Below are 20,810 nucleotides of genomic sequence, written 5' to 3'. Positions count from 1 at the left end.
CGGATGTTCGAGCAATCAGTTCATGCTCCATTGATTAAAAATAAGTGCCTTTTCTGAGAAGTGTTGATGTTGCAGTGCTGATGCATGCTGGGAAATACGTATATTACTTGTAATTCCTGCCCCTGCTCTTGGTCATTTTTGGAAAATACCCATGAATTGGTTAAACTCAACAATGCAACAATTTGTTTTTCAGGGAGTTCATCATGTTTAGAAAGCCAAAGCAAAAAAGTGATGTTCAAATAAAGTACAAGGCCAGGACTTTGGTCTCGAGCAAAGCCTAAAAAATAAAGTTCTGATGGGTTATTTAATTATGAAACACTGTGCCCACTCATATTACCGAATTTCCCAGAGGAATCCACCCGAGGGATTAATAAAGTTCTATCTTATCTTCTCTTATATGTTGAAACTATGCACTCACACAAATACATCTAGAAGCTGGTCCACTAGAAATGATAGTCTCGGTGGTTTTGTGGTGCGCTGACCCCATACAGTCGGAGAGCACCTGCAGGTAATGGGCTTCTCTCTGTTGCCTGCTTACAGTCATTACAGTCGTCTTTATGTTATATTAGTAGGGCTGAATCTGTGTTGAGCTTGTACTAGTCTAGTTGAAGAAGCTGGTAAGTTTATAACCTGAGCTAGAAAAATGTGTTACTGTCTGTGGTTAATCTCTATGGTGCTGATCAAAGGTTTTGTTTTTACTATTACGGCGTGTGTCTGTGTGTGAGTGAGAGGGGGTGCAGGTGGTGACGATGGTGGTTAGGGGGGGTGAGATACCGTGTTTGCTCTTGTGTAACATGGCGATAAAGAGACCCTAAAAACAAATAGCCAGCTGTGGGTGTCGGGCAGAAGTACAGTTTTCGTTTGGTTTTTAAGGTTTGTTTTTTTTTTTTAAATCGTCAATAATAGATATATTTTAATCTCCATGATAAAATTTGATTTCACATGCCGTATTGCGCGATGGTGTTTACGCAATGCCCATTTCTAGCCGCCAGGTGGCACTGTTGCAAAGGCTTATCGCGTTGGTGCCCAGTGTGCCTCCAGCAGAGAGCAGTGCTTGGTTGGATGTGAGCGCCACAGATCTGTCTCTACTTCCAGAGCGAAGATGGCGGTCTCGGTATTCCGTGGCGTGCGGCTTCTCTCCATTGGAGACGCGAATGGAGATATACAGCGGCACTCAGAGCAGCAGCCGCTGCGGTTAGAAGTGAAGACATCACAAGATGCTGCCCTCCTCAATCTCTCCAATGGTGAGTTGACCCTTTTCCGCAGTTGCCGCAGATGGTCGGCCTGACTCAACTGCCGCGCCGCTAATGCTATTGCAGCGTTAATGCTTACAGGCTAAACTGCCAGCGTTAGTAGCCGAGAAGCTAACGCATCTTGAGAGACCACGTCGCCACCTTCTGCTTGTCACGAGGAAGCTCTTAAAACCCCGTTTTATCACCGTCCCGTAGGTGTTTTAATGTTGCTAACTTTAAGCTCTCGCCATTCGCACGAGTTCAGTGCTTTGAAGACCACGGGAAACGTATAACGTAACACATGCAACGTAGCTTAAGCGCATCAGTAAGCAGGGTAGCTAAGTAATGTGTACTTTAATGCTAGTTAAACAATGCCACTAGCCTGGCCTCAGCGGTGATGCGCCAACGTCCCGCACATTTGCTTTTTGTGTTTTCTCCCTGTTTTCCCCCTCCTATCTCACCAACGTGTATTTTGTCTCACAAATATGTTCAATATATTAATATGTAAACGAATAGACTTTGTGTTGTCTAGAGACACCCGACGGACGGGTTCGAGTGTTTAGCTCGTGGACTAGCCTTCCCGATTGTTTTGGAGCCCAGAGCAGAGGGCATCACTCCTGACCCGCTCCGATGTGTTGTAATCCTTGGGACGACTCGCCGTCATCGCTGCTCTTTATTTTAGCCATCAGCACGTTCCCTTGTAAAACTTGCACTCTGTGTGCTGGTATAAGTTCGTAATGTTTAAGGTGCCAAGACGAAACCGGGCCCTCATTACTTATGCGTTTATCTTTGTTCTCGCTGGAACAATAGCCGGGTCCCGCCGCCTCCTTCCCTCCCGTGTGGAGGCAGCAGCAGAGCCGCTCCGCTCCTCCGCGGCTTTTCTGTTGAATGGGATGTCCCGCTGAAAAGAAACGGCCGCGCTGGACTCGCCTTCTGCTTCACACGCTCAAGTTCAAGAGAAGCACAACTCTGCGCCCAGGTTTCAGTGTATAATATCAGACCGTAGAGCTTTCTTCTAAAAATGATTTTCAGAGAACACAAGTTATACAAACTAACGAGGTTTGCCGCAAATAACTTATGTCATTGATTTTACACACAGTCTGTTTCAAATTGTGGGGCAGTATTGCTGTGTGGGTAACGCAGACCTTTCCGGAGCTGTGTGTAGTCTAGTAAATTTCCACAAGTGATGTCACTTACATTACTAATGGGCCAGGTCTGAAGTCTACCAGCTTTGAAAGAACGACATCTGGGGGTTTGGTTGGAAAGAAGGGCGCTTTACCAATCCTCTCCAGCAGGCTCGTCTCTGCTGGAGACCCTGCACTCATGTGCTCCTCCGATGCTTGGATTTCCTGTATGGTGAAGTCTTCTGCCCTCTTTGCTGGGTTCACGTGATTTAAGTTTAAATGTAAAAAGCACTTGATTTGTCTTTGACTTGGAAAGCGTTACAAAAACAAACTCGTATAACAAATTCAGGTCACTATGTGGAAATATTAAATATTAGTAAATAATGGAAAAAGCCTAATGAAATATAACCACTTAATTGTTATAAAAATGTCATTTGATACACACATTAGCACCATTAATAAAACATCTGTCGTCTCTTTGTGTGTGACAGCTCGGGAGCTCCTGTACCAAAACTCCAACAATCTTTCCAAGATGGGTTTTTTTTTTTTTTGGACTTAGGTAGGAATTCATGCCAGTTTTTGGAGATGTGAAGCAGATTTTTCCCTGTAATTTTAGCACCACATGAATGCACCATTACAGGGGAACAACCAAAGACTTTTCAGAGGACTTGTTAGTGAAGTGTCTCTTGTGCTGCAGTAAGCCTTACAATCCCTGTAAGATGTTTTAGAGGGGAGGTCTGTGTCCAGTGTTCATGCTTTACTGAAATACATAAGAATATTGCACTTTTTTAGACTGCTGTCTCAAATGATATATTTAAAATGTCATAATTAGAAACCTTTAACTTTCATGCTAGTCTGAAAGTCCATATAGATGAAAAAAAAAATATAGATAGATAGATATAGACACTGGATGTGCAGTCTGACTGGCTGACCATGCAGTGATGTGCATATTGTGTATTGTCATTTCCTGTCCAGTCAGGTTCGTGTATCCATGACGTAAAGCCCCATAAACAATCATCACACTCATCACAGCTGAGCAGGTGCAGGCTCACTGTGGGTGAGGCAGTAAGAGGAGACCTAGAGAGGAAGCAGCTTAGTGAAAACTAAGCAACGTTAATTCTGCTCACAGACGACAGCTGCGCACAATCATTTTGTGCGAGTTCCAGATATTGTCAGAACAGAAGGCTCATTTCTTTCACTGAATTGATGAAGGTAACAGTGGAGAAATGTTAGCAGGACGGTGTGAAAGTTATAGAACTTGAGCTCCTTCATATGTTTATGTAACAGAGGCCGCCTTATTGAAATTGCTGTTCCTACTAGTACCTACATGGCTCGACTTTTGCATTGGGTAGCAGTTGCTTTTTTTTGTCTTTCAACTACCTGCACGGCCGGGGTCAACCGATTGGCCAGTCAATGGCATCATGAGAGTGACTCCTTCACAAAAATCAAACCGCCATTTTTGAAACCTGGCAATGAGGGAAACGGCTGGACAACAACCAACACTGTGGTCTGACACAAAGCCATAGACTGAGCAGCAGGTGTACCATCGCCTTGGTGTGGTCCATTGTTGCTTTGTTTGTGTTACATGCAAATGATTTCACAGGAATTTCAGTCATGTTGCTGTGTGACCCCAAACTCATTAGGTGGTACTAGAAAATGACAGTAGTTGAGTAGGTACTAGTAGAAAATGGGCTTTGCTATCTTATGTTGTCATTTAATGGGAAGTTGCACGGATCGTAAAGATGTAGGTCATGGCTAGCAGAAGCCAGCTCGTAAAAAAAAAAAGCCTTAATGACATCACAAGTGCACTGCGTCACCTCAATTTCAGGTGACTGAATGTGTGACATTTCAAAAATGATCAGAATCGACACTTTTGTTCACAATATAGGAACTGTGTGATCCATTGATCCCCTACAGTTGGTCAGTGGACTGCCTGGATCATCTGTCTTTGTACTGAGACGGGTAATTTCTCACATTTTTAAAAAGGTATCTTATCATTTGTTTTGTAGTCTAAGTGGTTGAGAAGAGAACTCACCGACATGCTTGGCTGGCTTTTCTCCCAGAAGATGCATGTCTCTAAATCTGAAGTGTCGGTCTCAATCCTTTAATAGATGCTGGATTAGCTCCGCCTGCTTTATGAGTTCACACTGGGCCTGCTGTTTGGCCCTGGAGGAATATTTGCATTGGGCACTTTTACAGAAACGATTCTGTGGAACTTCCCTATACAGTTTTTTCCTTCCTCCTGACTTTTATTACATGGCCTGTTTTTCATAATGAAATGTGAATGTGAAACCTCAGAAAATAGAAGTTTATGCTTCGGTGTCCTGGTATCCTTTCTGCTGTTGTCAGCATGCAATCGTTCATTCTTGCAAAGAGCAAAATATGCCATTGCACTAAACCACTGTTTCATAGCAAAGCAGTTGCTTTTCGTTCTGCTCAGTTACCTGACAGGATAGACGACTGAGAAACTGAAAGAAATGTATTGGGCTCTTCCAGTCTGATGTTTTGACTCGAGGCCCATGAGGGTGCAGGCTGACTGTACCCTGAGGCTAAAATAAAAGACTAAGCGCTCTCAGTATGAAATAAATGAAATGAAAAATGGTCATAATGAACTTTAGTCAGTTATAGTAGAGTATGAGCGTATTATGTTGCTATATTGATGGAGTATGTTCTGATTTTTAAAATAGCTTTTTGTCTTGGTCGTGTATTTCCTCTGTAACAGTAAACACATTACAGGAGTCTTCACACCTTTATCAGACACTTTTAGTCCTGATAAACTCTAAAGACAGACTATAAATGGACTGAGGCAGAATGCCAGCCCAGCAACAAGAAAGCAATATTCTAGAAACACCTTTATCGTCCACTTTGACCTCAGTGGTAAAGAGTAAGTAAAATCAACTTTTTGACAACTGAAACAAAAGCTCAGAAGGAATTTCTTAATAGAAATCATTGGGTGTTCTTAGGATGCACCAGTTAATTTAACCTGTGCATCTAGGAGCACATCCTGAGAGCTCTATAACGTTAACAAAACCAAAGGCAGCTCAAGCTCACACTTCCTCCCTTATCAGCCCACAGATGGCTACACGCAACCAGGAGAGCTAGTCTCAGTTTTGTTTTTTTTCTAGTCTCTTTAGACATTGTCAATAAAGTGTTGGTGTTAGAGTGAATTGTTAAATGTTGTCATTTTTTATGCTTGCCAACTCTGATGAAAGGAATTCCACTGTCCCCCTTCCCAGATTCTCGAGGTTCTGGGTGGGGGGCTGTAGTGTCTTATTGCAGATACACCCTGTCTGGAAGATTTGTTTCTTGTGCTTTTATGACCCTTTGGTCAGCAGGAGGTCTCTCACACACACACACACACACACACACACACACACACACACACACACACACACACACACACACACTCTCTTACAGAAGTTCACACATATACATACAATGCCTTGTCTTAGAACCATGTGGGCGTTGCTTTGCTGTGATGTGTTTTGTGTGAACTGTTTCTCAATAAAAGGCAGCGAGAGGAGGCCGGATTTGGGGGCATTTCGTGGTAGACATCAACGAGGCCTCCCTTGCAAGTGAAACGATCGATCGCTGTTGCCTTGTTTTTCTTTCACGGGAATAAGTCCTGGATACAGCGGGGTCTGAGTTTAGACCCAGCAGTTGGATACAGGTAAAACGTTGCATTTTAACAATGATGTCAACAAGGTAGTTCCGACTTGTGTTCCGGTTGTTTTGTGTACACATACAAATATACGCAAATCAGTAAATTTCAGCTCTTGCAGAGATCTTCTTGCAGCCTGTTTGAGCCGGACTAAGGAAACTAAGACTGCACTGTGTCCAGGTCTCTTCTATCCTCCTTTTCCAATCATTTTAAGTGTGAACCTACTGAGACAAGGTGCCAACACCAGCATTATAGTGCAATAGCAGTGACACAGCATGGGGTGGAAGATGCTATATTAACTTTGCTGCATGTAGTACATACTCATCAGGAGTCGTGCTAAGATTTATTTATTTCTTTGTTGACTTTTCATCAGCTGTGGCAGGAGAATTTTTGCTGCCCTCTCGATTGGCTTTAGTGGGCTTCTTATACGATAGAGAGGATGAGCACTGTCCAGTTCCTGAATCTTTCATTAAATGGTGTAAGAGAGCAAATCTTGTCCTAAACACCACAATGACTATTGTCCCCGTTAGTTTGGACCTGTTTTTGATGAACAATCCTTTATTTCAAATTTGTGAACATGAGCTGCGCACAGGTTGACAAATTGGTGTCCCCGAAATCATCCCTGAGATGCATATTGTGCTACATATTGTCTTATTGTTGTGATTGTTTTTATGTGGTGTATACAAATGTCATAGACACTTGGTGGAGTCATTGTTTACATTTAGGTGGCACGTATCCAACTACTAGCATCTCCTCCTTCATAACCTTCCTAAGTTGTCAGAGACTGACATGTGTCTCTTGCTCTCAGACGTGCCTGTGATTGCCACACTAGGGAACATAAATATATGCCATTGTTATAGCAATCATATCGGACTTATTTATACAGCGTAAAAATCTACATTGGTATTATCCCAGATGATATGTGGTACAGGCCTCCTGGTCATTAATAACATGAGACATTTGGGATATCAGCTGTGGTCATTGTGCTTTCTTCTGCTACCCTCCTTCAGCACTCTGGCACTCACATGCTGTGATCTCAGCCCTCGCTGCTTTTAACCACCAGCAGAGTTTAAGCAGCATCACCTCGCTGCTTGTTTATATTTTGGTAAAGATAAGTATAAACTCTTTCTGTTCTCTCTCCCTTTCTTTCTAGGAGACGAGGCGAGCGTGTTCAAATGTTCGGTTTCCAGGGAGACCGAGTGCAGTCGCGTGGGGAAGCAGTCATTCATCATCACATTGGGCTGTAACAGTGTGCTGCTGCAGTTCTCCTCACCTACAGGTAAACACACAGGCAGCTGTGGCTCAGGAGGTACAGCGGGTTGTCTACCAGTTGGAAAGTTGGTAGGTTGATCCCAGGCTGCTCCAGTTGGCATGTGAAAATGTCCTCGGGCACAATACTGAACCCTGAGCTGTCCTCACTGCAATGCTTAGTAATAGGAAAAAAAAGTGTGTGAGTGTGAGTAAGTGAATGAAGCTTGTAGTAGAGTAGAAACGTGCAATATAAGCACCGTTCACCCCACCACAGTAAGACTGTTACACGTTGCATTTTATACAAGTTTGGAGCCAAGAATATGTCAACTCTCTGAAAGGGTTTTTTGTGTCTGGAGTTTTATGGAGCTGATGATGGTGAGCTGTTTCTGGGGTGTGGTGCAGCTTGTTAACAACAAAGTCAAATACTCATCTCATGACAGCCTGCTTTTATCACCTGCAGGACACTGTTTACAGTTTGCACTGAGTCAACGGTGTGTTCAGGAACAGTGCAGTCATTTGAGTGTTATTAGTTAAAATAGTGTTTGTTTATCTGTTAAATGAAAATTGTGTCACCATTCCTGGAAAGCTCCTCAGACCTCTGCAGGGAGTGTAGGAGAGTGTCTGTTTCTCTGATGAGCATAAGTGTAGATTCTTACACCCAAATTTATTCCCTGTTTTATTATTTTTTCTGCAAACAGTTTTACAACAAGTATATTTTTCTGTAAACATTAATATATGATCCTAAAGCAGGACAACTATACTGTCCTTGCTGACCTCATGTCAGATGTGTACGTAGACAAAGCCTTGGTTTGGATTCTCTTTATTTTTATTTGTTACTCAAACCCTTAAACACCCCCCAGTCTGCAACTGAAAGAATAAAAACTAAAGATGCCTTTTAATGAAATACTCATCAGATCCGATTGTCCCACATTTCATTCGTTGCGATATTCATATCAAGTTAACTTAATTAGTCAGTATTTTTGCCAGGTTTCTTTCCACGCTTCAAACAGGCTAATCTTTGTTGATATTGGAGGTCTTTATCAGTCTTAGTCAAACGCTTAAAACACACATTTTTATAATACTACTATAGACACACACACATACATGTTTTTATATCTCAGTGAGGACATCTCATTGACATCATGCTTTCCCTAGCTGCTTACTTTAACCCCAACCATGAAAATGAATGCCTAGTCCTAACCCTCAGCCTAAACGTAACCATAACCTAACTGTAACCCTGACACTAAAACCACATTTTGAGCCTCAAAAATGTTTTCAAACTCACAGGGAAGGGCAGTTTGTCCCCATAAGTGACTGTTGGTCCCCACTAATATAGCTGCACGCCCATTTTCTGTCCTCACTAAGCTGTCTAAACATGTACACGCACACACTCACACAGGGCTGCGTTGTCAGCAGCTGTTACTTTCAACCTGCTTTATGGATTTAACAGCTTCACATTTTTCCCACAGGCAGTACACTCATCTGTGCTTGTGATTGGCTATACTCTGACAGATACATGTTCAGATGAACGGGGTGCTGTTGGCAAAGATTATATTTAATGTATTTCTATACCTCCGTTTGGACGCACACATGCTCACGTGTGCCTGTGCATATGCCCCTTCTCACTACTGCCACAAATCTGATGACATTGGAAAAATAGCAGCCACTGCCATCAAGCTGACAGATGCTGAAAAAATGAAGTGCTTTTTGTTTATTTATTAATTTTATTTTATTTGGGAATAAATTGAGATTTAATTCAATTTTATTTATATAGCGCCAAATCACAACAGCTGCCTCAAGGCGCGCCATTAATTGAGATTTCTGTGTTCACCTTGGACAAAAAGTCGTCTAAATGCACAAATGAAGCAGAAAAAGAAGGAAATGTTGTGATTGTTGGATGCATCAGTATTGGTGCATTTTCCATGATATGTGTTAAAAATGCTAATACTGTGTGCACTGAGGGGGAGGTAGACCCACTCATGATTAATGCAGACACACACCAAGGTATGTGGGACATGGCAGTTTAAAAAAATGATCTATGCTTGTGAAATGCGAACTTAAATCTTAAAACTGTGATATTGAATTACTTAATTATTTAATCTTGTATTTGTTACACCTAAGCTGCAGTTGTTGCACATGATTTAATATTGTTTCCCAGCACGAGAGGACAGAAAACCAAACTGTTTACAGCTGACAGCACAGGAAGAGAAAAAGGATTAAACTGCAGTGTAGCTCAACAAAACCAACTTACGGTGTGTTTGTGCTTCGCTTCAGACTTTCAGTCTTTTTATAACGTGCTGAAGAACTGTCGTGGGCATCTTGGAGAGCAATCTGTCTTCAGTGAAAGAACAGAGGAGTCCTCTGCTGTACAGTATTTCCAGGTGACTGTCACACACTCTCACACACTCTCACATAATTTTGGGACTCTTGAATTATCTCCTGACTAATTTGAATCCACATTTCCTTTTAAACACACTGCAGTAATGACGCTTACTTTGTTCTTGGCTGAGTATTTATAGACTGCTCATTACAGGAATATTCAGTCAGAATGAAGCCTGCTTCTGTTTTTTTGGGCACCATCTGAACTACTTTGTGTTTAAAAGTAGCTGCAAGTCAGCTCCAGGAGGAGTTAAAAGGGCTCTGTAGCACTTCTACCTGCAAGCATCCATCTGTTGAGAAGCCGCTTGGTTTGGTTGTTTACAGATCCCAGCACAAACTTGGGTGCTTTATGTCTGAGCTGGTCCTTTTATTTACTTATCTTTTTTTTAAGAAACTTAAAGAAGATTAACTTTGTTTCTCTTTTTTTAAAACTGCAAATTGAGCTCAAGTCAAAGTGCCAAAAGTCCAAACTCATGAGCGTGCTTGTGTTTGTGTTTCTGCAGTTTTATGGCTACCTCTCCCAGCAACAGAACATGATGCAGGACTATGTTCGGACAGGGACTTACCAGCGGGCTATTCTCCAGAACCACACTGACTTTAAGGACAAGGTAGCGAGCTGAATATGTGCTATTTGATAAGGCTGACAGATATTTGAAAACAGCTGGTTTACATTAAGTACAGACTAAAGTGTTGTCCTGCAGCTGTGACTGTGTGCTGTCTTTTCTCCAGGTGGTGCTGGATGTGGGTTGTGGCTCGGGAATCCTCTCTTTCTTTGCAGCTCAAGCTGGAGCTAGGAAGGTGTACGCTGTAGAGGCCAGCACCATGGCACAGCACGCCGAGGTACACACACAGATTCATGCTGAGATCAGTGACCTACCTCTGATTATGCTTTCACTGGATGCACAGCCTCTCACTGTTTACGATCCATTCTAAACACTATACTAAATGTTTTAAATTCAGGTGATGTTGTTTGAGCTGTGGGAATCTCGCTGTTGCTGAAAATGTAACAGCTGTGAGCTCTGGCTGTCTGGACAGTCCACATTAACTTTAGATCAGACAAGCTAAATCCAGCTTTTTGAATGATGATGTGTTTGTTGTGTTGTGCTGCAGGTGCTGGTGAACAGCAACCGTCTGGGGGAGCGTGTGGCCGTCATTCCGGGCAAAGTAGAGGAGGTGACGCTGCCGGAGCAAGTTGACATCATCATTTCAGAGCCCATGGGTTACATGCTGTTCAATGAGCGCATGCTGGAGAGCTACCTGCATGCTAAGAAGTTCCTCAAACCTAATGGTGAGTCTTGGAAGAACAAGAGATGTACTTGAAATGTTAGAATGGAGGCTGAGACTGCAGACAGCCACAGATTAGTGACAGTAGCTGCTTCTGGCGAGTTCTGCATGTTGTCAGATATCCACAGGCTTTGGTGTTCCAAATCATTTGATGTCAGTTTAGAAGAATCTTGCACTGTGGTGGAAGATACGTGAACACGAGTTTTGCTTACTGTCTTCATCGGTGCGGGTGTTTCAGGTAAAATGTTCCCCACTATTGGAGATGTCCACCTGGCCCCCTTCACAGATGAGCAGCTGTACATGGAGCAGTTCACCAAAGCCAACTTCTGGTAAGAACAGAACGAGGGAGGGAACGAAGGAGGTTCTCTGGGTCAGCGTCATTGTTTTCTTCATCGGATTCATTTGGTTAGAAAGCTTTTCTATGCATGAATGTCTTTTTAATGCCTTATCAAATTGAGAAACTCCTTCATGCATCTGAGCTCCAAGTAAAGGCAGTTTTCTTCTTTCTTCTCTGCTGGCAGTTTAACTATTCATTTGTTTCTGTTATGAGAGCGGAGTATTGTTCAAAATGTTGGTCATTACGTTCGAAATCTTAATCTTTTCGGGGCTAGTTTGACCGTTTGCATCAGCGAGGGAGTTGGTGCTTCAGCAGCGTGCAAAGGTGTTTATCGCACTCAGAGGTATGAGTCATGCAAACTAGCGTGATAACAGTAGGCACGAGTGAGTGTAGGACGCAATCAGAGTCGATGCTAATGTTGTCGAGTTGACGTCAAACCGGTTTCGGCTGTTTAAGAAGCAGTAGATCCTTGGAGAGGTGTGTCCCTAAATACAAAATGTACTTGGTTTTTGTTGTTGATTTTGTTTTTTAAATGATGATGTCATGTTGGGCTTGCAGGAGTACTCGCTGCCCAAAATGAGCTAATGATTTGATTTTTATTGCTCTTGTTTACTTACATTCATTGGCATGTGCATTGGTGCGTGTGCTTTTTATGACTCAGAATTCAGCTTCATTTTAAAATACACTAAGACTCCTGCAGGGTCAAGTGTGTTGGTGAGCCATTTTTATTGCTGAGGCAGGAATCAAGCAATCTAAAAGTGGGAATCTACACTTCTTCCTGTCCCCTCAGGTACCAGCCCTCCTTCCACGGTGTAGACCTCTCTGCCCTGCGGGGGGCAGCAGTGGACGAGTATTTCCGCCAGCCAATTGTGGTAAGTAATGCATGCATGCATGTGCAGGATTTTAAGATCAGAATTGAACAAACGAGCAAAGCGATCTGACGGTAATATTGACTTCTTAATTGGCTTTTTGTGGGCGCAGTGTTTTGTAGAAATTAGAGTTGTGTGAAAGCAGATTTCTTTCCCCCCACAGGACACGTTTGATATCCGTATTCTGATGGCCAAGTCAGTCAAATACACAGTCAACTTCCTGGAGGCCAAAGAAGAGGATCTTTACAGGTGTGTGTCCAGTTTAATGTGTGTCTGTGATTACTTTAGGAGTGTCTACTAATAAATGATAAATGGTTTTGCTTTCAGGATAGAGATTCCCTTTAAGTTCCACATGATGCATTCGGGCCTGGTGCACGGCCTGGCTTTCTGGTTTGACGTGGCTTTTATTGGATCAGTGTAAGTCAGGAAGTCTGCGTGAGTGTGTTGAAGCTAAAGAAGTTTTGACGTGCGCCAGATTTGTCCTTAAACATCAATCTATTTGTGTTCCTGTAGGATGACAGTGTGGCTATCCACAGCACCCACAGAGCCTCTCACTCACTGGTACCAGGTGCGCTGTCTCCTGCAGTCTCCTCTTTTCACCAAGGCTGGGGACACTTTGTCCGGCACTGCGCTGCTGGTGGCCAACAAGAGGTATGTTAGAATTAATGCAAGAAAACTACAGTTTCATTCACCCAAATCTGTAGCATAAGCTTTGACGTCACAGCAAACCCTGTTGTCGTGTTTTGGAAACCTGGGGCCCGTTCTTCGTACCTCGCTAAGTAGGTTAGCCGGATTAGATTGTTGACGATTTTGCGTGATCCTGGATCAGTCGGTTCCCCGAAGCTCATCCGGGACTTGCTGTCATAGCAACAGAGCCGTAAGCGTAAACCTGCTCGGGAGCAGGTTTACTTTATGTAAACAGGATTAGATCGCGGCCACGCAGGTATGTCCGCTTCATTTATACGAAAGCAACAGCGATATTTTTCCACTGTTTCACCATAAATAAATATTATCAATGTAACTAAAGATAATGCAGCACTTGATCCTTTTATTGATGTCACACAGATACATACAGGTCATTTCCTAAAAAAGGGAAATGTACTATTAACATTCTATTACATGTATGTGATTATTACAGATGTAATTCATATTTCAGAGTAGTAATTGTAAATTACTTCGTGTAATCAAGATGAGAGACCACGGCTATAAAAGCGAAGGTGGATTTGGGAAGCCTGTCGCAGCCATGTCCTGTCCGTATACGCGACCAACCCATTGCGGAAGGTGCAAGATTGATAAGGAGAGTCCTCAGAATTCAGCGTATATTGCGGGATAGACAGGATCCTTTAGCTCAGCGCGACAGTGTGCTCATAGAGAGATATCGATATTCCCGTGAGGGTATTATTTACTTAACCAACTTGTTGACGAGGGGGTGCAGGACCACCACCTGTCTTTTTTTCCTCTGCCCTTTTCTTGGTTGCTGTTATGAACAAACTAACAGAGTATTACAGGCCAGTATTACCTTGCCAAGAGACGAAAAGCAATCTAAGAGATAAATATTACCATTCTGTAGAATACTCCTGTATTCCACTTTTACTTGTTCCCATGTTCTTGTGGGTCCTGTTGTGGCTCTAATGTGAAAGGGGATATAATATAACATATTATAATATAATATAATGCCATATGATATTGGACAATATAGTGTCATATGATAGATCTACCCTACCGCCTACTGGTGTTGGCCAGAGGGGCCGATGGCGCGATATGGCAGCCTGGCTACAACCGTAGCTGCCTCCACCAGTGTGTGAATGTGGGAGTGAATGAATAGTGGTATCGTAAAGCGCTTTGGGTGCCTTGGAAAGCGCTATATAAACCCAATCCATTATTATTATTATTATTATTAAATTACCTACGAGTTTGATTTGTCAGCAACTTTCTGCCAGCCCTCTCTCCTTGCTTTTGCAGCCTTTGCAGTGTTCTCTTGCGTTTTAATTAAACTCTGAAACTCCTGAAATCCCTCACTCATGAGTTCTTGCTCTGCTGCCGGAAAATACCGAGCACGCCCCTTGGACATTTTCGCCGACCAATCAGCGGGTTGCCGATCAATGTTTCTACTATCGATGCGTAGCCCCTTTTACGACACCCAGTGATGTCACATTACTGCGTCCAGCTGTAGTAATCGTCAACAGCAGGTGTGTTCGGGGAACCGGATTAGCGAGCTCACGGTTAGCGCGATGATTTGATCTTGGATGTGTCATGTGATCTTGGATGTAGTAAGCGACGTACGAAGAACGGGCCCCTGTTCATTTCCTAGCTGAAGTTGGGCATCAACATGGGAGCGTGCCTTAAGTGGCCACTCCAGGAACCTTGCTTGCATGCTAATCATGTTATTCTGATGATAATTAGTCTCAATATTTACTTCTTAACAGACAAAGCTACGACATCAGTATTGTTGCCCAGGTGGACCAGACAGGATCAAAGTCCAGCAACCTCCTGGACTTGAAGAACCCCTTTTTCAGGTGAGTTTATCCTGACCACAGCAAACACAGCCAATCTGCTTTGCACTATTGACACAGTGTCTGGTGTCGGTGAACAGTCTTCTCTAACTTCTTATATCTATTTTTATCTATGTGCAGGTACACAGGCACTACCCCCAACCCCCCTCCTGGCTCACACTACACCTCCCCGTCTGAGAACATGTGGAACACAGGGGCAGCCTACAACATGAGTCAGGGGATGGCTGTATCAGGTGAACACACTCAGACACTGCTAGATTAAGTAAATACTTCAGACATGGCGTGGTATGTCCATTCTCCATATCCCAGCTGTCTTAGAGCAGAGGCAGAGTACACCCTGGACAGGTAGTCTGTCGCAGGGCTAATACAGAGAGACAGACAATCACTCGCACTCACAGGCACACCTGGGCAATTTAGGCCAATTAACCTAACCCCATTAACTGCATATCTTTGGACTGTGGGAGGAAGCCAGAGAGAAACCACGCGAACACGGGGAGAACAAACTGCAAACAGAAAGACCACCGTGCTGCCGCACAGAGACCAAAGAACAACAAATATAGTTACCTGTTAGAACAAAGCAGGACTGAGAATTAAATGCATTGGATGGTGCTCACTAATCATGATGACAGCGATGAAGACCAGCAGCTGAAACACGATGGTCAAGCGATGAAGTTGTTCTGTATAGTAGTGTAGCTGCAGCGGTTCTTCAGATTTGTCCTCTTCTCTGGGCTTCTTGGAAGTAAGTGAAGCGGTTCCACAAACGTCCGCTTTAGTAGCAAAACTCCAATGTAGAAACAGGAAAGACTAAATCAGTTCAAACATGAGCCAGTGTAAAAACCAGTCTGCATGAATTTATTATAGTACACATGCCTGAAATTTCATGCACATCTATTCTATAGCTTTATTAGCTCAAGTTTCTGAGAACCTGGGAAGAAGACTGTATATAATGATGGACATAGCCAGGTGTGACTCACTTTGCCCTGGAGCTAGATTGAAGTCCAGAGTTACGCCTTGTAGTCAGCACCAGCTTTTCCAGCTGTAACTGTGCAGATACAAGAGGAAATGCTAGGTTACAGCTAAACTAGCAACATATGCTAATAGACTGTTTGTTTGTTTTTAAAGGTTGAATGTTAGTTTAAAACAGTTTGTTCTAAAATATTTATGAGGAATGAACAGCAACAACATCCTGTCTGAAAAGTTAAACTTCCAAATGTACAGTGCGGCCCTGCAGTAGAAGGACTTCCTGCCATGGTGCATCACTAACTGCTTACCAACTCCGGCATCACATTTTAAGATCACTTCCACTCTGGATGTGTTCAGGAACCAACCCCAAAGAGTGTTTTTTTTGTTTGTTTTTTTTTGACGGTTTATAGTAAATGCTGTTTTTTGGGTTTCTTTGCTGCCTCTTTCTTCAGGGATGCCCGCAGCTTATGACCTCAGCACAGTCATCGGCAGCGGCCCGTCAGTGTCTCACAACAACCTCATCCCCCTGGGTATGAATCTCATCTGAAAATCATCATTTTACTGTTACTGGAGTGCATCTTTAGTCCTCAAAACACTGACATTCAAGCTCATCAAATCACACTTAACTCTTTTAATGCTGTTTTTTTTAATTTATTTTTTTAACCCCACTCTGTTGTTTCGGCTCCTCTGAGCAACATCAAAGGGCTTTTAGTTTGAAAACGTTTGAAAGTACTCAGTTATAGTTTAGCTTTTGATTTTAGTGATATTTCTGATGTTTACATCAGAATACAGCTTATAGTCTGTGATGGGACCCAAATTACTGCAGATTTTTGTAAAGCAGCTGATGTGGCATGCGTTTATTGCTCTGGTGAAATGGTTTGTCACTCCCGATGCTACTTGGTTTTAACAGTGCTTTCATCTCTGATTGGTCACAGTGAACACAGGGATTGTAAATCATACCCACTCCAGGATGGGCTCAATCATGAGCACAGGAATTGTCCAGGGTAAGCCCACTGGTCCACAAACACAAGTTTACTGTCCAAGTCTTCTCAGTGTGAACGTTGACTGTTATGCTTTGTTTCCAATTCAGGAGCCACTACGGGTCAGTCCGGCCCCAGTAGCAGCGGTACTTACTATCCTGTCACCAACCAGTTCACCATGGGGGGCGCTGCCATCTCCATGGCCTCACCTATGGTCATCCCTAGCAACACCATGCATTATGGCAGTTAAGACGAAGACCTCGCAAAGACCTCCTATGCCCCCGCATGAGAAGAATCCCCCTTCCCCTCCCCAACCCAGATTGATCACCAACTGCAGCCAAAACCAGTATACCAAAACCAGCTCTGTGCTGGAGATTCCTTTTTGTTCGACACCCTCTTTCTGCTCTGTTGAATCATCGCTAGATGAACCGTTGAAAACTCTCGTTTCCGTCCAGACTCTTGTCTTTCCGAAAGCCGAAGCCTTCCTTTTCCCCCTCCCTCACTGGGACTGTATCATCTGAGATGCACAGCAGTTTATCATCTGACCTCCCTGGGTTTCCACCCTCCTTCGATATGTATTTCAATCCCTCCACCTCCCTTATTTTCTCTTTATAGCTCATTATTTAGATGTCATGACCCTGCGAGTGTTTGTCTTTCCTCAAGAATCCGCTTGTTGTCAGATACCAACATCGGTCCGCTCCCGTGGTTCTCCACACTTCCTCACCAGTGATGCTGAAGCTTTTCACTTGTGCAGTAGGACACTGTTATCATGATCATCATCACTGCGTCTCTACAGGTGCCACCTTAGATTTTCATACTGGATCCAGCCATGTTCCCTCCACACTTCCCCAGAGACTGAGCTGTGCCGAATGAAACAGCCCCCTCAAATCATTAAACAAATGGCATCTTGCTTACTCCTACTCATGCAGTTTGGGTTTAGGTGGAGGAGGATGGATCACAAACTGAAGCCATCTACAAGTCTTGGCACCCAGAGGAGTAGAAATTTTTTTTTTGTGTTTTGTTGTTTTGTTTTTTTCGTGGCTTGGACAGGCTGACCCTCAGAGTTCTGCTTGGAAGCATTGGTGTTGCTCTATCACCTTCCATGCTGAGTCATGATAACGGAGCGTCTCAGTGTCTGCTATAAGTTGCTGTTTGTTGACATCCCCAGTCTTTTAAAATGATGGCATTCTCCAATTCAGACAGGTTACCTTTCCGTTAATGTTGTTCAGCGTCTTATTCAGACAAATCCACAATATGTACACAGCGTTGCCCGCACGTGTAGCCAGCACTAATTCTGGTGGAATTTGACCCCATTTCTAAATGTTTGGGTCTCTGCTGTTGTCAGTCAGAAGCGAGTCTCCTTTTTGTGTACGCGCTGCTGTTTAGGACGTTCAGAGTTGTAACCGTGTGTGTTTCTATCAGTAAATGTGACTACACTGAGACTTGTGTGATGATATAAGTGATGCGTAAATGTTACTAGGCCTTATAAGATGACTCACTGTGGTTAATATCTGAACAGGAAACTTGAAGATGCCCTCGGGTTAATGGAAAAGAGCGACTGAATGGTTGGGGCTTTTCAGTAAATGCTCCTGTGTGCCATTCAGTGTGGCTGCGCGTGCTGTTAGGGTTAGAGTCCTACTTACCCACGGACTCTGAAAGAATGAGTAGCTGAAATATTGGTGTTGCAGATGGGATAAGTTGGGATGCTAACTTACCTCATCTTTGCATAATACCACTTTATTCTACTTCCTGTTTTTCATATTAAGAAGCAGTAGAACTGTTCAGATTACCGACTCACACCTTCTAAAAACAGTAGGTGTCTTAGATGGATTTAATATCTTGAGGAAAATCACAGGAAAATAAAACTTGAGGAATCGGATGCTTTGACGAGCAGCAGTAGGATGCTGTGTCTGCACAGGACATTTCCAGCTCTGTCTTCATTGTGGCATTGCCACCGTCCAAAGTGAATACAAAAATTCAACAAGACACCATTAGAGGAGTTGCAGGAAGATTTTTTTTTTTTGGTCCAGTCTTTATTTCGTGTTATACAACTGAATTTAGCATGAAGTTCACACATTGAAATTCATGTTTTTAAATCAGAGTTTTAAGGCAAATCTGTATTTGAGCTGATGACCTGTTTGATCCTGTAGGGTTCTTCCCATTCAAGATGAACATGTTTGTCACCACTGTAAACGGCTCCAGCTCGATATGAAAGGGTTTCTGATCAGTGCGTGAACTGTACGACACTTACAGTGGTGGTAGTAGTAATAGATGGTCAGGAGATGATAAACTTACTCATCCACATCGATCTGTAATTACGGCCCTGTCATAGTAGTCAGCTTTATTCTTGTTAGAGTTATTTTTGGCTGCCACCAAATTTTGGCTTTTGTTGGTCTGTGGTTGCCAAATAGCTGCTAGCTGCTTGCCATGTCTCTTTAGGGACTTGTGGAAGATTTGATTGTTTCTTGTACCCAACATGGAAGGTGACGGATCGCACAGTCAGAGAGAAGCTAGAACATTTCAGCCCTGTCAGCCTAAAATATGAAATGCACTTTCTGCTGCTGCTCATGTTTTCTGCACCCAGAAGGTTTTTTTTTAAAAATCAGAATAAATTGCAGCAGCTTCTTGCCAGTCAGGCATTTGTTGAGCCAGATTGCTTTGGTGCAGTTGGAGGAAGATTTGGAGAATGAACCAGTAAAGACCAATGACCCAGGATGCAGCCAGCTGGCTAGCGGGAAAAGAAAAGCTGTGCCGGACCGGCAACGTCCTAGTTTACATCTTTGTTTCCTTTGCCTGACGCTCCTCCCAACCTCCCTTTGAGACTGTGAGACTGTCACAAGTAGACTTCAATGACAAGGCGAGGGAGAAGGGGCCGGTACGCCTCTCTCCTCGTCTGTTCAATGTGTATGACCTCCAACATATCATTGCCCCAACACACACACCCCTGCCCACACCCCCTTTTTATCAGTCAAGGAAAGAAAGACTGACACATTTATGCATTGCTTCCAGTGTCACAACTATTGGAATTTGAGTTAGTAGGAGTGCTGAGGGGGGAAAAATGTCTGTTTGTAGGAATAACTTTTTTTGTTTTCTTGATATATATTTTTTCTTTATTTCACAAAAAAAGCAAACAAGGAAAAAAGCGCAAATTAAATGTTGTGGAAATGTTTCAAAACCATCCTGGAGTCAGGTGTTGTAGTACTTTAATTTGTTAAATAGACTGTGGATACAACAGATGTTTACCATGTTGTAGCTGCTCTATAGCCATCGTGTCTCTTCTGTCATGGATTCATTGCTCTGTGTAGTCATAGTGGCATCCACTTTGACCATGGAAGTGTATGAGGAAGACTCACTGTCATGTTCTCTCATTTGTGTTCACCAACTAGTAATAACACCTTTCTCACTGTCTGACATTGACTCGTCTGCTCCAGACACAGTTAAAAGAAGCCACTGTGCTTAAGACTGCTAAGTGATTCCTGCTTTATGGGTAATTAGTCACTGATGTCCCAGTAGGCACCCTTTAAACCTTTAAATGACGCCATGAGGCATCTATTATGGAGCAACGCATGGAAACGACTAATATCCAAAGCAAATTGGTAACAGAATAGAATATAAAAAGTAAATGATCATAGAATCATGACTTAAGAATAGTATATTCTGGCTTGCTTTCAGGAACAACCATAAGATTGCTGATATGGCTCTGTCTTCATAATTTCCCTGTTTAAAAACGGGCAATGTCACTGCTACTTAATTTGAAAAGGGGTCAGGAGGTAATGCTGAAGACAACTTCGAGGTACTTCCAATGATATCTGCTGATACTGTGGTCTGAAAGTGGTCGGGCGAAAGCTGAATATTATTGGTCCTAATTGATGATAATTGGCAAAGAAAATGCAGTTTATCCATGATGATGAGTATTATTTACAAAAGAAATAATGGGGGGACTCTTATTGGTTAAGCTATTTTAAACATTTATATTGTCTGTGGGTGTTAAAAACATAGCTGTCATGTCATAAAGGCCTCGATATTTCCACCTGTGCAGTCGAGTGTGTACAAAATCATACGTGAAGAAGGGCGGGTCTAACTGTGAAGGTGCATCGCTTGATTGAGTCATTAGCCAATGAGCTTGTAGTTTAATGCCACAGGAAATCCTCCATTTAAAAACATGTTGTGGCCAAGATTTACAAAACAGACTGTTTTTATTCACTGACCCCAAATAA

The 20,810-nt window shown here is 42.9% G+C and overlaps 1 protein-coding gene across 1 annotated transcript; it reads left to right on the top strand.

The window, feature by feature from the left end:
- Positions 1 to 1,032: 1,032 nt before the first annotated feature.
- On the top strand, positions 1,033 to 18,837 carry carm1 (coactivator-associated arginine methyltransferase 1). Its single transcript, XM_085453307.1, has 16 exons — positions 1,033 to 1,244; positions 7,171 to 7,296; positions 9,543 to 9,649; positions 10,151 to 10,255; positions 10,377 to 10,487; positions 10,758 to 10,935; positions 11,170 to 11,260; positions 12,059 to 12,140; positions 12,301 to 12,386; positions 12,465 to 12,554; positions 12,651 to 12,788; positions 14,564 to 14,653; positions 14,771 to 14,883; positions 16,066 to 16,143; positions 16,549 to 16,617; positions 16,704 to 18,837. Exons 1-16 carry the CDS (start codon positions 1,103 to 1,105, stop codon positions 16,841 to 16,843), a joined length of 1,746 nt encoding a protein of 581 aa, XP_085309433.1. The 5' UTR covers positions 1,033 to 1,102; the 3' UTR covers positions 16,844 to 18,837.
- The last annotated feature ends 1,973 nt before the right edge of the window (positions 18,838 to 20,810 follow it).

The sequence above is a fragment of the Copadichromis virginalis genome, linkage group LG4, assembly GCF_057382275.1.
Source record: "Copadichromis virginalis isolate Kocher_CV1m ecotype Utaka linkage group LG4, C_Virginalis_male_GT1.1, whole genome shotgun sequence".
Lineage (NCBI taxonomy): Eukaryota > Metazoa > Chordata > Actinopteri > Cichliformes > Cichlidae > Copadichromis > Copadichromis virginalis.
This window is presented reverse-complemented; position numbering and strand designations above follow the sequence as displayed.

Bases quoted from the DNA above. Each gene is read 5' to 3' on its own strand.
- carm1 (XM_085453307.1), top strand. From the start codon at position 1,103: ATGGCGGTCTCGGTATTCCGTGGCGTGCGGCTTCTCTCCATTGGAGAC. The intron at 11,261-12,058 runs GTAAGAACAGAA...CTGTCCCCTCAG, and splicing joins TTCACCAAAGCCAACTTCTG to GTACCAGCCCTCCTTCCACG. The intron at 16,618-16,703 runs GTAAGCCCACTG...TTTCCAATTCAG, and splicing joins GAGCACAGGAATTGTCCAGG to GAGCCACTACGGGTCAGTCC.